At 33.7% G+C, this 18486-nt stretch overlaps 1 protein-coding gene across 1 annotated transcript in view; it reads left to right on the forward strand.

Annotated features, from left to right (window-relative positions):
* The window catches only part of PACRG (parkin coregulated), a 215193-nt gene that overhangs the window by 44733 nt on the left and 151974 nt on the right, over positions 1–18486 (forward strand). Inside the window, exon 3 of the mRNA XM_015621001.3 lies at positions 3825–3959. Coding sequence (XP_015476487.1) covers positions 3825–3959 — 135 coding nt within the window. The remainder of the gene's footprint in view (positions 1–3824; positions 3960–18486) is intronic.

The raw sequence follows: 18486 nt of genomic DNA on the forward strand, positions 1-18486 counted from the left end.
AGAATCTGTTTATTGCTTCATATACTTTGCCATCATGAATATTAGCTTTTAATTAACTGGAACTCTAATCTTAATCTTCCTCACTATATTGCAGTGAAGCATTTTTATTAGCTTGAAGAAGATAGTATTTGTTACTATTTTTCCAATAAATGGAATACTTTCAGAATGACCTTATTATCAGTAATTATAACAATATAAAATGTAAGAAGGCAAAACTCATTATACCAAAGACAAGCATTGTCTGATTACTTTTTGTGTATTTCACTTAGTAACATAAAATCACTGAGAAGCCTCAGCTGAGAGAGACCTATAGAGATCATGTGGTCCAGGCTTAGATCAGGAATCAAAAAAGTGAAAGAGGAAATCACAGTCAGGCAGACTGTGCACGGCTAGAATGACCCAAAGCCATGTCTGTATTAGAGAGCAGTGCTCCATGGTGGTCTTCCTAGTAATGAAGACTGGAAGGAAAAAAGACTGTTTGCAAAAGGTAAGCAGTATTGGCTTAGTGCTGCCACTCCAGCAAAGGCCTCATAAGCTAAGTTTGTCAGATACAAATGAAACAAGTTTTCTTCATTAAATACAGTAGAGCAAAAGTGCCCTTCAATCATGCAACATTACTATATCTTCAATGTAGGGACAGTTCCACTGTCTTCCTGATTGCTGATACTTCTTTATTCTAGATAGATGTTAGGCTCATTTGATCATTTAGTTGCTTTGAAGTTGGTTGCTCTTCCAGGTATTTAAACATCTCTGTAGCTATTGCAGACCAATCTGACAAGAATTTAAGACAATGGGAAAAACAACAGCTCTCTCTGTTGACACTATTTGCACGTATTTGGTACACTGCTACTTCTCCAGCTGTATGCAGTACTTTGGTAGTTACACAGTGCAAGAGGTGTTTGGGGGTAAAAAGGTCCATATCAAAGTGGAGACAATAATGGCATGCAATATTGAAATGAGAGATATGATATCAGATGAAATTTATTAACGAAACTTCTTCATATTTGGTTTTAGGAATAACCTTATTTAAATATTTTCATTTAAAAAAATCAGGATTGCATAATGAAATTTATAGTTGACATAGTGTTTGGAGTTGTTATTAAAATAGATGAAGATCGTGGTATGACAGGCAGAAGTGGAAGCCTTTGAGAGCTGATGTAATAGAAATGGAATTAAATATTATAGTACAAAGTACTACATAATGTAATTAAAACTAATGATACGAAATTATGTTATTAACATTGAGCTCATCATCTGAAAAAAATACTTCTGTGGCAATTAATCAATGGATAACTATAAGATGCCAATGTGATGTCACCATGAGACTAAATGTAAGGCTGAGAGATTTACCAAACAGACTGTATCACATGGAAAATAATACTCGTATTTATGATTACTGGTAATAAGGATTTAGTCAACTTGAATAGATTCTTTTTTCATCAACTTTTCCAGTCACAGCTTGAATGTACAGAAATTTTTTTTTTCAGTATTTCCAATACTGACTTTTGGCCAGGAGTTCCACTATTTGCTGCACGAATACATAATACTTTGTTTGTTCCAAAGTTCTTACTGACTAGAATTTTTTTATGTCCCTTGCCTTTTCTGAAGGAGATAGTGGAAAATCTGTCCTTATCACCTGCTTCATAATGTCATGATTTTATAGTTCTTTATTTTATTCTTCCATAGTAATCATTTTCTCACTTTATTATGTTCTTTTGAAAGCCATTCCATACCTTCAGTCATTATCCTCTTATGAACCTTTTCTAATTCTACCATACCATCTTTTGAGATGGCAGATCAGAGTAGGTATACTACTTAAGATGGAACTTCTAAGCCTTCATGTAGGGACAATGCACAATGAAGGGGTTTGATACCAACATACTTTTAGTCCTTCTAGTATCTTTTTTCTTGGACAAAGAATAGGAAGAAATTAAATTAACATAAGTGTATTTTCTAGAAAATTTGTAAAGTGCAGTATAAAAAGGCTCAGCAAATTTACTAACATGAGTTGGAAAGAAGAGAATATCTAATATCAGAAGATGTAATTTAAGATCACTTTAGCTATCTCTAATTATGTTAGTCTACTAGAAATAATTCAGATTGTATCTCATCTAATCAAGATAATATATTTTTATCAATAGTTTAAGTTAAAATCTAACAGTGCCTTATTGTAATTATTGTAATTGTAATATTGTACAGAAAATAATGTTTTAAAGGATGTATGAAAGATCTGTTTGTGAAAAATATACAAAAGAACAGAGGTGCTTTTTCAGTACCCTCAAAGTGCAGTGACTCTAAGACTTGCCTCAAATGAGAAAAAAAACCAACCCACAAGAAAACAAGTGAAAGTACTTATATTGGTGGCATAGAACAAATTGTTCCTCTGTAGAACAGCAAGTGGAGGTTTATTTACATTTTTTAGGAATGCTTTTCTTGGAGTATTACTCTCAACTGCTGCAGGTGTGTTTACTAAGCGAAGTTACAGCCGTGGATATCAAATCTATTTTCACTGGACACGGTCTATCCGGGACAGCAATATGCAACAATAGGTCACAGTTTAGTAGCCCTAGTTGAAGCAATTTGTAGAAAAGTACAGAGTAGGCATATCACTAGTGGACTTTTCTACCCTGGCCAGCGGAAAATTATGTGAAACACTTTGGGGGAAAAAAAGTGACAAATCAAATTTAGATCTGTAGCTAGCAGAGTTAAATTACAGAATAGCCCAAATGAAAAAGAGGATGTTACAAGTTTACATTCTGTTCACTGGAAAGCTGAATGTCTGTACTTCTAGAAACTAATGTAAGGGTCACTGGAGACAAATAGAAGAATACAAAATACTGAGTATGGTTTACGATCATTTCACCTGTTTATTTGAAAATGACACATTCTAGAATTTTCAACAAAACATGCAGAGAATTGTAGGAAGTTCTTATTCCCAGATGCACAGCTATGGAGCTTTGCAGTGAAGAATCAGTTGTCAAGGACATTTTAGATTAGTTTAGCTCTCTTAGACTCTCTTAGCATTTGAGATTAGCTTTGTTAATTAGCTTAAACAATAGATTTCTTTTAAGTACTTGAAATTCTATTATAGTGCCAATTGTCAGTTGCTGTACTACCATGTTTGTCTGAGAAAAAGGTTCCAGCATGAACATTTTGGAACTGGACTGTCATTCAGACTATGCCATATGCTAAACCAGCAATATCTTTGATAAGGAACTAAGTGTAGCTAAGTCCAATTTCCTCACAGGCAGATGAGAGATATCTGAGCAAAAGACCTTAGTTCTTTCCAGCACTTCAGCCATCAATACTGAAGGACTGGAAGTCATATGAAAGCCAAATCCATAGCATTTAGGGAAGGGATATGCTAAAAGAGATTACTTAATCTCATTACTCAGTGACTAGCAGAAGACAGTGGAGGGTAAAAACAGTAATTTTAGTTGGAAATCAAGTCAAATTACTTTTAGAAAGAAACAGAAAAAGGAGATACACTTAATTTTCCAACAAATTCTACTATGCAGTGTCACTACCTTCTTGGTGTTTTCTTTTTGCTTAAAAATGCTGTGATAATAGAAAGTTAGCCAATTTTTATGGGACAATCTGAAAGTGGCAAAAAAAAATGAAGTTAACAGAAGCTGTAGATCATTACCAAAGTGTACTTTCAAAGAAGTGAAGTATATCATGTAAAGAAGAAAGCAAACTATAATTTGGGTGATCAATATTATTCTTGTTTTATATCTATTTTAAACCAGGCTTTAGGCTTTTCCTAAAAATATATTACCACTAAACTGTGGGGTTTTTGTTTTGTTTCATTTTTTCTTTTTAAGGTAAGAGGGCCCCCGCCTGCAGGATCAGTCAAACAAAGACCAGCAAAACGCACAGCTTTTCGCAAGTTTTATGACCGAGGAGACTTTCCAATTGCTGTTCAGCATGAGAGTGTAGGAAACAAAATTGCCTGGAAGGTAAGTCCTGGCACAGCTGTGACAACCAGCTGAGCTTATTGAAGTGACATCTCTCATTGTCAGACAAAGTTAGCTTGCTAGTAAATACAGTGAAATAATTTCTTAGCAAATGGGAGATGGTGGGAAAGTCATTAGATAAAGGCCCCTGAGTCAGCTGTCTGCCTTGGCTAACAATTAAATTATATGCTGCAAAAAGGAAGATGACAGAGTTGCTTTGCCTTAGAGAATTGTCTCCTGCCCAATTCATCTCTATTTTTATGAGGACTTGGCAATGTAGCCTGTTTCAGGCAGTCCATCAAATGATGGAAGTGGCTGGATACAGTGAGCAGCAGCCATTTATCTCCCCCAGATTTCACCTTCCTGCAGGACACTTCCAAATAGAAGCTTTAATTACCTAAATGGATAGGTCAAGATTGTCTGCTCCCTGAAAATGCAGAGCAGAATACAAACGAAGGCAGATTCTCATTCCACGGCTGTACTCTCAGTCTCCAGCATATGTCAGACAGCGTAATCGCTGTCATACGTGCCTCTGTTACAGGCTGACCTCCACTGCTGAAACCATTACAGCTCCGACATTTCTCTGACAAAAGGTTAATTGGCTTCAAAATAAATGTATTGCCTAATGACTCCATTCTAATGCGGCTGTGTTTCTCTCTAAAATGCTTGGTGACGTTATTTGTAAAACTTGCCAATCTTCTAAGTAACTACTGCAGACTTTTAAATTTAATTTTAAAAATGAACGCTGATCTTTAACCTGCTCCTACTATTTAATTATTTTGGTTATCATGAATTACTTTATTTTTTGTCTCATTTATTGGACTAGAATAAGATTTTACTGGAAGCAATGTTAGTTACAGAAAATGAACACGATATGCATGAACAAAACATGTCAGATTTATAGAATGTTTTAAATTGTTCATGTCAAAAACATGATACCAAATTTAAATGTAAAGCTATGTTAAGTCAACACTAAAAGGAGGGATTTTGCAATCTTATAACTGATTCTGCTTGGAATGAAGCAAACGGGATTGGCTCTGTAGTGTGGTAAGTACTACAATATTTGATAGTAACTAAATTTTAAGGTAGCTTTTTCTTACTGAAATACAGAAGGATTTGTGCTACTGTTTTATTGCCTATAGCAGTTTTGAATCAGCACAACAAATAATTAATAGTTCTTGCAGCAAAGGGAATCTCTATCCCAAAAGACTTTGTCCATAATCGAGATCAGATTCCAGTGGCTCTAGGCAACACTAGAAATTCCCTTGCTGGACCAAAACTCAAATGCATACAACTTAAGCATGAATGCTGATCTTCTGTCACTAGGTAAGACCCAAAGGTGATTTTCAAGCAACTGCAAAAAAATCTCCACAATTTAGTTTTCATTTTGAGGCTTTGTCATTTCTAATTTCTCAAAATCAATCTGAGAGGTAAAGAAATACTACTGGACTGGCATTCCACTAGATGATGCTAGTGACTGCTTAGTTGACTTAGGACATCAGGAAATAAAATGAAGCTGCATAAAAAGTTCAGATGGGACATTAGCAAAAGGTTTTTTATTGAGTGGGTGGCTGGTCCCTGGAACAGATTCCCCAGGGTACTGGTCAGAGCACCAAGCTTGTTGGTTTCTGGACAAGGCTCTTAGTCATATGATTTAGATTTAGGTAGTCCTGTGAGGAGAAAGGAGTTTTTTTGATGATCCTTATGGGTCACTTTCAGCTTTCTAACTTATCTGCAAGCCTTCTAACCACAGATGCATGCTAAAATAAGTGCTTGATTCCTGTATCTGACAGTTTTAATTGTTTGAAAATATACTGCCTTGAACAGTCACAACAGCAGAGTCTCTAGTCAAAGATAGAGCATGTATTTTTTCTCAAAACACTTTGCAGTCTTCTAGACCTAATGTCTACCTACTGCAGTAAAACACTGGCTTTTAGCTAGTGCAATGTAGGACTGAGATGTCATGCAAGAATTATTTTTGCTCTTCTAATAATCCTTTCTTTTGAAAAAAGAACTATAGCATGAATGCAAATAAGCAGCACAATAGTGGGCTATTCCATTCCTATATTAGTGCAAGTTCAGATTCAGCCTTATTTCCCTTATTCCATGCCACTCAATTTAGTCACAAATCAATCCTGACTGAGTTCTGTGGCAGGCAGGCACTCAAGAGAGCAACACTGAGGTATTAGAGTTACTTGAGGCTATTGTTTAGTTTGACATGCAACTGTCATTGATTATTGTGCTGTTTAAGTACATGAAACAGGCAAACTGGCATTTTCCAGTTCAAACTTTGCATTAGATACCTTTTGAAGTCTTAGAGGCTGCCCACAGCTGCAAAAGGGTGAGAATGTTGTTCTAAAGGTACAGATAAACTAAGGTCTGTATTTTTTCACTTGTTTTAAGGACATAGTTGCACTACTCAAGAGACATCTAATAGCTAATTTTCATCAGTTCATCATACTTAATTGTATGTAGTTTAATCTCATTAAAGAAGTTAAATTTTTAGGAATATATTTTACTCAATACTGCTTAAATTCATGACAACTGAAAAGAAATTTTATTAATGAAATATGTCTAGGCAAATGTCCTATAAAACCCTGGCTGAAGTATACTTATTTGCACTAATAATGATCAAGTGGAAGGATAGGAAGAAGAAATAAATGGTAACAGTGATATTTTAATACTGCTGTAATTACACAATACCAATGTTTTATGTTGAGAGCGTGTTTTTTTCTCTGTTTGGTTATAATGTATATCATGGTTCATTTCACTCTTGTTAGTTCGTCAATAAAGTGGTGCATGAGAGAAAATACAGGAGGGTCTCAGAAACCTGATTTTTTTACTGGCAGAGGGAAATACTACAGGATTTTGTTCTTTCCTGAACAGCTGTATTTTATTTGCTTCTTCGTTTGTTTTTATAATTACTGAATATTAAAAAACTGTAATCGTCATTAATTTATTTTTTTAGACACTTTGAACACTTGCTTATTATATTGTAATTCTGTGGACAGAATACAGTCATTTTCAGCCAGAACAGGAGAATCTAAAATGCTTTAATATACATGAATTTTATTTGGTTAATAGGTAACAAAAAAATTCACACAAATGACCTTTGATACTGTGACAGTTCTGCATTGAGGACTGGCTACATCTAACTGTGGTTGTAGACTGAGATGAAATTAAAATTTAAACTTCAGGAAATGTACAGAACTGTCTCTGAGTAACTGCGTGTGTTGAATACTTAATTATGAAATAATAGCACTTTTCTGTTGTTACATAGCTTAAAGGTTTTCCAAATGTGCTAAATTTATAAAGAAACAGTCTTGATTTAAATTAATCCTAAGCATAAACAAGATTATCTACACCATGGTGTAGATAAACCATGGTGTTTACCTTGGTGTCTTTTATTAAAAAAAAGGACCAAAGCAAATTAGATCTCAGTGGATGATTATAGGAAGATGCGTGTTCTTGGTGACTTTTCAGACTAAGTCTTTACATGTCGACAGGCATCTCTTTGAATATTTCTGAAATGCTGTCATTCTGCTTGGTAAGTTTTAGTATTGTTGCAAGTTCAAATAAACCCATTTCAACCTGATGGAAAAAAAAAACATGAAAAGATAATATCCATTTACAACATATTATATACAGGAACAGGAAATTGAACCTGGTTTTAAACAATACCATCCAGAGGGAAAAAATAAAGGACCGAAAAAACTCTGATAATGCCAAAGCAAAATTATGTGGTTCTAGAAGATATAGTCACATTTATTTCTGAAAGAAGAAGACATTACTTGTCTTAGGGTTACTAATGTTGTTTTCAAAGCTGCAGAGAAGTTGTCCTTTTGTCATTTTGAAAAAGTGAATATAGAGAATGACTTGTTAATTACGTCTGTGAAAACAAGACATAACTTGCTTCACAAATTTCTGGCTTTGATTGCAGTTAAATTAACAAAATAATTTCAAACTTAATTCCTGGCTTTTCATCCCCATTCAGTGGATGTACTAGCAGTCAGTGAATTCTTTGCTAAATGGCATACACTCAATGTAACATTTTAGCATCTAATTTGAAGCCTTTGTTTTTATCCTTCCTCAGTAATCAAAAAGAGAACTGTATATATAGCAGTTCCTTAAAATTTCTGCAAATATTTAATGTTTATGTTTCTTTTGTAAAGTATTTTTAAGATCTGGAAATAAACAACTTCTTTGATTTAGTTATTCAACAGATGTTCGAGGGTCTTTCCAAATATGAAGCATTTGATTATTTCCACTAAGAGAGAATGAATAATAATGGTATGGTTTGAAAAAATATTTCTAATGTATATTAAACATAAAACTTGGGAACTTAAATTGTTTTTAATTTAGAATTAGATAATATTAGAAAGTGATCTTTATATCAAAAGAATATACTAAGATATTTTTAAGTCTTTTGACTACTTTTGTGGGATCCCACAGTTCTTTTTCAGCGTATGTATATTGCAATTTTATTTCAAAATGTATTAATACATTCTTTTGCACAATCTCATACCAAACTATGAATAATAAAAGCTCACAGTTCAGGTCTGAAAAGGACTTCCATTTTTAAATATACGATACTGAATTAAAAAAGGTCAGAATGCAATTAAACCTTTGACTAAGAAAGTTGATAAAACCAAGAAAGTATTTCTGAATTCTAAAGTATGTGTTTGAAATGCAGTCTCTCTGTATTAAATGGAAAGTCATCAGAATGTTTGAAAAATTATTTTTCAGGGAGTGGAGTTAACTATGCAAGCAATTATGCAGGGTTAAAAAAAGCTTCTATTCTTCAAAAGAATGGTAGCAATTTGAGAGAAATGAAAGCCAAATTCAGAAACTTTTTAAGCAAAATGTCAACGTGATCATGATTTCCATCTTCTGTGTTTTTTTCCCAGAGTATCTGTATTCACTAAGGATATGACTTCTACCATTTTAGTTTCTCTTCATCTCCTCTTTCCTACACAACTAATTTTTTTTTCAAGACCTAGTATAAGCTATGGTAACAAATGTGCTAGACACTAAATGCAGGTCTGAAAGAAAGTGATCTGCCTTCAACATCATGAATTTGGAATGTGCATACACTTTCTCCTTACACCTACTGAATTTGGAATGCGCATACACTTTCTCCTTACACCTACTACTGAAAGTTGTTTTTAGTAATAGTAACTACACATAATTTGAACTTTCCATAGAACTACAATTTTTATTAGTATGTTGTATACTAGTTTACATAGAATTCTGAATCTCTATGATTTAGCTGGTGCCTATATAGAGTCTAAGAAAAAAGTTTTTATTTGTTTTGGTGGTGATTTTGTTTTTGTTTTGGTTGGTTGATTTGGGTGTTGGGTTTATAAAATAACACGGTTTTAAGTGCTGTTTTACCTTCCTGGAAGGGCAGTCTTTTTTGCTTGTTTGAGGTATAAGTTTTAAGAGAAAGAAAATACTCTTTTTGTATCAACCAATACAGTTGATATATTGGAGGGGAGACAAGTTTTCATTTGCAGAGCTTTCAATTAATGTCTTCATGTTTTTCATTTTTGTAGCATTGTTTTGTCATTAAACCAGATGAATAAACACTGTATATTATTCACTATGTAGTATCAAGTAAACTTAGGTAACACTTTCCAGAGTTCAAATATCCAGATAAATTTAAAGTAATTGGATGGAGCTCATTTACCCTAAAGAATGACCCCATTATTATACTGTCATCTTACAATTTGTTTAATTCAAGATGTAATTCAAGAAGTTGAGGGGTTTTAAGCTTATTGCCATCTAAGGGGGAGGTTCAACTTTGCTTCACCTCTTCTACTTTCTATTTCTGAAGCATACTTGACACCAGCACTGACATTTATCAGAGCCCTCTTTGAGTAATTTTATCTCACTTACTCAGGAAAAGAAGGTGGGTGTGTTTTTTCTTGATAAGCAACATGTTCACAGTCCTGGAAACTTTGATTACATGACAATCCACGAGTGCTAATGCTGAGTGTTGGTGAAGAAGAGAGAAACAGTAACGAAGTGTAGTGAAAAATGTGAGAGACTTGAGGGATTTCAAAACTGTTGTTTTCAGCAGTGATTATCTGCTAGATTACTTTAGCTGTTCATGGAATTGCAGCCTCAGATATCCTAAAGCAAAGAGAATGAATTGCTGTGAAAATTAATACTTTTTTAAAATTTATTTTCACATAGAGACGTATTTTTTTCTGCTTCCACTTTTTGTTAAACTGTATTTAATATCTTCTTAGTAAAAGATACTTTGAGGAAACTGTAAAAAAACTGCTAAATCCCCCAAAAGTGTTGTCATGCAGAATGAAAGCTTTTTGCAAAGTTATGTGGAAAGAGGAAAGGTCATGTAGCATGCATAGACACAGTCAGTACAGCACAGAGTAGTGTTAGTTTATGTTTTATTTAATGTCTTTGTTAGTGTTTTAAGCAATAGTTCCGTTTTCTGCTGCAATTGACCTCTGTTTATCTTTCCCAGAGGGCTCCTTTTTTAAAATCATTCCAGTGATCCATTATAAGCCTGTCTCCAATGCAAGTGTGTTGGTATAACAGAAAATTGCAGTGTGGATTCAAGAAAAAGCCACTGAAAGCAAGAATTTATTAAGCCAGAAATAATACATCATAATTTAGAGAAACTAGAATTTTGAATTGAGGTAAATAAGTAAGGTCTTGAAGAAGCAAATTATAAATGCTGCCTGCAGGCAAAAAAACCCACAATTGTATTAACAGATCTAATGTAAACTAATAGTTTGGATGCTATTTTTTTTTTAAAGGAAAGTAAAACCCTCAGTTTTCTATGAAGACAGTAATACAGCAAACTGTGTGGCATGGTAGCAAGAAAGAAGTATTCATCTTTAAACTAAAAATAGCAATACTCAGTAGCATCATCTTAAGTTAGAAGTTACTAGTAATCTGTACACTATGGTTTACTGAAGCAAGCACAAGCCAGTGTTTTGCATAAAGTTGTGTTTAAACAAGTGTCATTCATCATTCTTTATGACTGTGATATTAACTACTAATCACTGTCAAATGTGTTGTCTTGGCTGATGTGCATGTGACTTTTTCTTAGATATTGTTAAAAATTACCATCACAAGACTATTCTTGTTTTGTTTTTTAAATGCAGGATGCTAAGAAGTAGGCACATTGTAATGACTATGACCTTGTTTTCATTTAATGAAAATTCCTTTAAATTTATTGAGAAATGTTATGTAGCGTTATATATATACCCACTCTATGACCCTAGGTCATACAAAGAGAGAATAAATGGAAAATATTTTCTAGCAAATAAAACAACAGAATTTTCATTAAGTGTAGTAGAATGGGATCATTAGTGCCAGATGTAAATAATATTCATCATCCTGTCCCTTTTTCACCCGATGATATTACAAATTTTCTTATGATCTATTAAGTTTTTAGTTGATAATGCTCATAGGAATACATTTTTATCAACTGTCATAGAATCATAGAATCACGGAATCATACAATTCTACATTTGAAGTGGACCTCAGTGATCATCTGATCCAACCTTTCTTGGCAAAAGCACAGTCTAATCAAGATGGACCAGCAGCCTTTCCAGCTATAGATTATAAAGGCTATGACAGTTGGGATTTTTCAGCCTGGAAAAAGGGTGGTTTCAGGATAACTTAATTGTATGCTTTTAGTACCTGAAGGGAGCCTAAAAGAGAGATGAGAGATGGAGAAAGATTTTACAAGGGCATGTAGTGACAAAACAAGGGGAAACGCCTTTAAACTGACAGAGAGTAAATATAAAGTACATATCGCGAAGAAATTCTTTACTGTGAGGCTGGTGAGGCACAGCAACAGGTTGTCCAGAGAATTTGTGGTTGCCCTGTCCCTGGAAGTGTTCTTGGCTAGGCTGAGCAGCCTGTAGTGTGATCTGGTGGAAGGTATCCCTGCCTACAGTGAAGGGATTAGAACCAGGTGATCTTTAAGGTCTCTTCTGACACAGACCACTCTGTGATTCTATGATAGTGTCCCATTATGAAAGTTCCAGAACTTATAATCATCCTTTTTAAAAACTGCCAATACAAATCTCTGTCTTAAATCTAAGGCAGTATTAGTTTTGATCTAATTGCATTTATATTTAACATTTAACATTAACATTATATTTAATATTTAACATTTATATGTGTTAATTTTATATTTATATGCAATACGTTTGTGGTTGGATTTTTTCAAAAGTCACTATTTATATTGACTCTAGTGTTTTATATGACATGGCTAAGTTTAATCATATTTCAGTTTAATTTACAGACTGAAATAAGGTACCAAGCTGATGTCTTTCAATTAAGGCAACATTTTTTAAACTGTTGAGTAATTCTGGGTACTTCCAGTTTCCTTTCCATGGTACATATGTTGTCAGAAATTATTGCCACAATAGGTTTCTCAAGTTTGAAATTTCTGTGTTGACTTGATCCCACCATTAATAGCACTAATTCCAAATAAATTTATCATATTCAAATCTTACTTTTCAAATGCACTATGCTAGATTTAATTTTCTGTTGAAAAAATGTCTTAATAATAGTTCAGATCTTAGAAGAAATGTGAGACGTTAGAGATTAGAGAAGAATCTTATCAAAATGTGACTGCAAAACCCTGTTGCAAAATGCTATGTTTATATGAAATCACATAAAAATCATTGTGACTATATCATTACATGCCAACGTTCTCATTGTTGATTTTATTTTGTACATTTAAACTAGTGTTTATAGTGAAACACCAAGTTAATGTCACATTAGGTATTATTGATTACTCAATGCAATCCCTCCTTTTTACCACTTGTGGCTCACAAGTAATGTGATTGTAAAATGTAATTCTTTCTGGAGTTAGATTTTTTATGGTCCTCTAATCCTTTCCATTTCTTTCATAATTATAATTTATTAATTTAATGAAATGTCTCTTTTCTCTGCTCTCAGAAAATGTACTGTATTTTTTAAAAATATGGTCCATTTATTTGACAGCTGAATAATGTTTTTCTTAAGAAGTAAAAGTTTTCCTATAAATATGTGAGATCTTCTTTCTTTTTACAACATAAATGCTGAATCTGGGGACTAGTGTTGAGATGGAGTCTAAAAAAGCCTTGCAAAGGATAGTGACAGTTTACCTGATTCACAGGTATGGTACACAGAAGACGTATTTCATTGACTCCTCTGTGGCTAATTAATAGCTGAAACTTATCCCAGGATTTTAGAAAATAGTAATGTTGTGGCAGTTAATTTACTGTCCCTTTTCCCCTGAATACACAATTAAAGCCATTCCTTTATTTGATATAATTTGCCATCTCTTGAAATTGTATGGAATGAAAACTCAGCCATGTATCAGAAATAAGTTTAATTTAAATTTGCTAAATGACCTCTGAAAGCTAGATGAAAGATTTTCTGCTGAATGGGCTGGTGCTCCCTGCCTGTATAATGTATGTGAGAAATTAGTGTGAATGGTTCACTTTTATGGAGCAGTGCTGCTTGTAGTAAGCCTGCAGAAACAATTTTCCCCCAAGCCTCCATCTGTTCTTCAAACCAGGGCATATGCCATCTCATCGAGCTTGAAAGTCAACTGATTTATAACTCCTGAAAAGTGCATAGATTGAAAAGAAAGGTCGACTGCTGCTATGTGACAATGATTTGCTAGGTACTTGGATAAAGACAATTCACGTTACTAATGGACTCCAGAGGACACAAGTGGTGGTGTAAGCTTTGGAAATTGGTAAATTGACATGTAGGACAAAAACAAATTGCTCCTCCTCCTTCAGGTAAGCAGATACTTTTCTTCCAAAAGATGGAAGTGTTTAGAAAGTCAGTAGGCAATACAGCCAAGAGTTCTTGTTATACTTGTTATGTTCAGGCAGAGTAAGCTTTTCCTAGCTACAAAAGTTGCCATCTAGAAGTGCCAGGACTTGTTCCACTTTAATCTTTAAGGTGCAAGCAGAAACATCTGTCTTTAAAAGTGCACCTTCTTATTTTGTCAGAAAGTTTTGTTCAGTGCCACAAACATAGCACTGATGAATTTTCTCTATCTACCCTGAAAGTGATTTCTGAGCCCTATCCAATTAATGGATGACTTGTTCTCTGACCATTAGTTATCAACCTTCCTACTTTTACCTAAATATTGCAGAGTTCTTTGGCAAGTGACAAAACAAATGGAATTGACAACATAAAAATCAATGTGTGTTTGATGTTTTCATCTCTAGTAGTCATATACTGTGACTATTCTGCTGTGAGTCTCAGATACTGAGTAATTTCTTCAATAACTTTTTCTTATCAATTCTGATTTTTTTAATAACATTTCAGGTAAAAAATGGCATGGAGTTAGTGTATTTTTTATTTAAGAAAAAAATGTAGAAATTATACAGTCTTTCAATATGCAAATATGGGGCAGATTTTGCCTTGAAAAACACACAGGTGAGATATAAAAAGTACATGTGAATAGCAGGAAGAGTCATCCTCTAAAATGATGAACTTTTTGCTTTCTAAGTATCTGTAGCATCTGTGAGGAAAAAAATGGCTTTGTAGCTTTCCACAATCCTTTGAATATCTGTAGCCATGGATATCCTGACATAGCTCACACAGGCAAGTATACTTTATGAACAACATAAAATTCAGTGAAAAAAATGCTGAGCACTGCAGATTACCTAGATCATCATTATCATTCATACCTTTTGTATAAATATAAGTCACTACCTGATATAGGTACTGGTTCATATATTGTGTATGCTATTGACTGACTAATGATGAAAATGTTGAGCAAAGAAACTATGACAATTCAATAGAAATTGTAAGTACCTTTTTTTGCTATAACAGTGTTGAAGAGATATGTTAAACAAATAACATATACATATGATAATGCAAAGTTATAATAAATAATATATAAAGTGATGAAATTGTAAGGTGTAAAGGAGAATGTGAGATGCTGCTCTATTGGGAACGGCAAGAAGAACAACACAGACTCTCTTGGGAGTTGATCAGGAGAGTTTCTCTTTGGTTTATTACCTCAGATCTTTTTTATAGACCGATACGTGAAAGTACAGAAAAGTAAAACTCTTATTGGTTAGTAAACTACCACAGCACCATCATTGGTCAGTGGGGTACACCACCCCTCGACCTTCTCTTGCAAGAAAACAAGGAACAGACAAACAGCACCTGCAAGGCTGTTTTCTGTCTCTGAGGATTGTTTTAATTCCTCCACATGATTTCCCAGGTCACTTTCTCAGGCAAGACTGAGAAAGCTATGCAGCCTGCTTTTCCACAGGCACTGTGCTCTCTGTTTTAGAGTTAGCATCCATAGTGAGGCATTTAAGAAAACTTCACACTGTATGTCTATAAATTTGCAGAGAAAAGTTCACTATCACTGGAAATATATATTCTAAAACTATATTCAATGAATGTGTCTACTTTGGAAATGTATTTTTTATGGATATCTGTTCTCAGTTTTGTGACAAATACTATATATTTTGTTAAGTTTTCACTGTTTCGTTTTTGTTGTCCACTATATATCAGGCATGTGCATGAAGAAAATTTATCTCCCTTATTTCCATTTCATTTCCTATACTATTTTCAAAGCATTAATTAATTCATCATTGTTTTCATTTTCTCATCACTAGCCTTTTTGAATTTTTCACATCAAATTCATGTTTACATCTACTATATTACTGAGTTCTGATCTGGCCTAAGCAGTGCTCTCATTTCTCACATTGTTATTCTGCAAAATAATAGTACCTCTTTGCTAATAATACCTATTTTATTGTCCTTTTTCTTTCTTCCGTCTTGTTTTTTTTTCATCTATATTTCCTCTTGCTTTACTATGAAGGGTTTGTTTTCAAGAGAAGTTATTCACAAGGATAACTCAGCAGGATCTGGTTTAACTAAAGAATACCTTTTACATATTTTTTTATTAAGTGAGTCCTTGGACAGAAATAATTTAGATTAAGATTGATGCAAGCTTCCCAAAACAGCAAGATCTAAATTTTAGACTTTTTCTTTCCCTAAATTCCCTCATCCTTTGAAAGTTGTTGACAACTTCGTTTGATAAAATATAAATTTGGCATGAAGGAGATCTATTCCTGCAAATATTTAAGTATGCATTTAATACCTTGTGATTAAACCCACCAAAGTCAAACTTTTGCTTGTACTATGTAGCACTGGTGTGTGATGTACCTGCCTCTACAATGAGAAAAAGATATTTCCATTCGTTTGTTTTCGATCACAATGATGTAACTTCCTTAAGAAGTGCTAGTTTCAAATTAATATTATTGCATCTTTAAGAGATTAAAGATCTCAAAAATACAGTTCATTTAAAAGTATCTGATAAAATGTCCATTAAGATGATTGAATTACACATTTTATGGAAAAAAAAAAAAAAAAAGACTGAGTCTATATTTACATATCAAATATCACTGCAAATTTTTGACTAGTAGTAATGTGGTAGTTTATCAGAGCAAAAATAAGGTACCTTAAATATTTAAATGAGAGAGTTCCTCTTGGGTTTCAGCTTTGCACGTTAACGCTCAGGAAACAGACAATTGTAGGGAATTACAAATACTGCAGTTTTCCTGAGTGACAGAAGCTGTGGATTGATAGTATGCTCTGCTGTGGCTTCCTTCAATACCATGCAAAAAAATGTGTCTTTCTTAGGTTTTAAAGCTACATAGTTTCACTACAATGAAAAAATCTAAATAGCTATATAACCTGGTAGAATTATATATTTGAATATCAGAATTAAACGCCTCAATAACCTAACTGGCACATTAGACTTAAAAATAATTAATTTAAATCACATGCATTGTTTTCAAATTAATATTAGCTTCATAAATGCAGATAAATCCATGCCTTATTTAAAGAACTATTACAAAAAGACAAATGAAAATTACAAATGACAGTCTTTTAAAAGATACAAATATTCATATTAATGTCTTCTCAGCCTATAATGAGGCTAAAAAAGGGTGTTGCTTCCAGTGTAATCAAAACTTCATTATGAATGCAGATCTCCTTAGAAATATGAGTTCTATTGTAATGTAGTGGATCTTGTCTCATAATGAAGACTGTATGCAGTGAAGTACAGTTCTGCTGTCAGTAAGTAACACACTCAATATTGCTCTGTTCTCTTCATATCCAAACAAGTTCTGCTAGGGTCAGAAGCCTGTGGTGGTACACTTCAGAATCATAAATACCTATATAAACCTGTACCGTAAACAATGTTCCCACTCTGTGTCTCATATCTTGTCCTTTCAGGCTCTTAAAAAGACCAGTTTGGACAGGAAACCCCCACTTTGACGCACCATTTAATAACAGCATTGGAACTCTTATTATTCCTAGAGTGGTAGACAGGGGCCCTGAATAAAGCCCTTATCTGAGGCAGCAACATTCCTTTTAACAAAGCTTGGGCTAGAGTGTCACTTTTGCACTTGAACTCAGGCGATTTTAAGTTTCCTTTGAGTTATTGCTTAGCTTCCACAGAGTTATTGTGCTTCCACAGAGTGCAAGACAAAATTCATTAACTTACCTTAATATATTTTTTTTGCTTAATATGTCCACAGATCAGTTCAAATGCTTGCTAAAAAAAAAAAAACAACAAAGAACAACAAAAGCCAAGCCACATACTGATCAGGTGAAAACTGCAGTCCTTTTTATGTCTGTTCCAAAATCTAACCTTCTGTTTCTGTGCAGCACTTTGGGTGAAACCACAAGCAGCTACGAATTGATACAAAAGTATGTATTTGTTTGGAAATTCACATTCCATTGTTATTAAGACTACTTTACTCCTTTCAGAGTTAAAATAAACTTTCATGCTTAAAATTGTTGCTGTTATACATCTCTCAGGGGTTGATTCATTTTGAGCTCAAATAAGAGTTGCCAGTTTTCTGACTTAGCTGGAAATTTCTAGCTTAAGCTAGAGGTGAGGAAAGCTGCATTTTTGTTTTCTAGAATTAGATCTGTATTTTATGTCTGCTTTCTGCTTTACTGTTTTTCATTCCTTATATGCTTTGATGCTTTCCTGAAGTGGTTGGGAAAATAAGCTGTCTAAAACTCTTCAGTAATATCACTGAATTTGTCCTTTTTTGATGAACTATAAGAAGCGTATAGCCACAAAAAAATTCCTTCACAAATTAGATCAGAAATGCATAGCGTATTATTTGCAATGTATTTATTATCAATTGTGATTAATTTGATCTATTATTTCTGTGAGATAATAAAATTCAGTCCACCTTCAATAGAAGTCCTTAAGCTACATGTAACAAGTGTGGAAAGATGAATTGAATAGAACTTCCTGTTCAGGTTGCTCCTGACATCAGTCCATCAGTGATCTCTTGTCTCCAGACTTTCATGATAGCAGAAAACAAGGTTATGTTAATGTCTTCTTGTGCAGAGTTACAGCTAATTAGGGTAATAGTTTGTTTTCAAGGATATGGAAAGTCAAAGTTGTATGGATTGAGCACCTCAGAAGATTATTTAGACCACCTGACTGACGTTGCATGAAATTTATTTCAAATGCAGAATAGAATAG

The sequence above is a fragment of the Parus major genome, chromosome 3 (assembly GCF_001522545.3).
Source record: "Parus major isolate Abel chromosome 3, Parus_major1.1, whole genome shotgun sequence".
Classification (NCBI taxonomy): Eukaryota; Metazoa; Chordata; class Aves; order Passeriformes; family Paridae; genus Parus; species Parus major.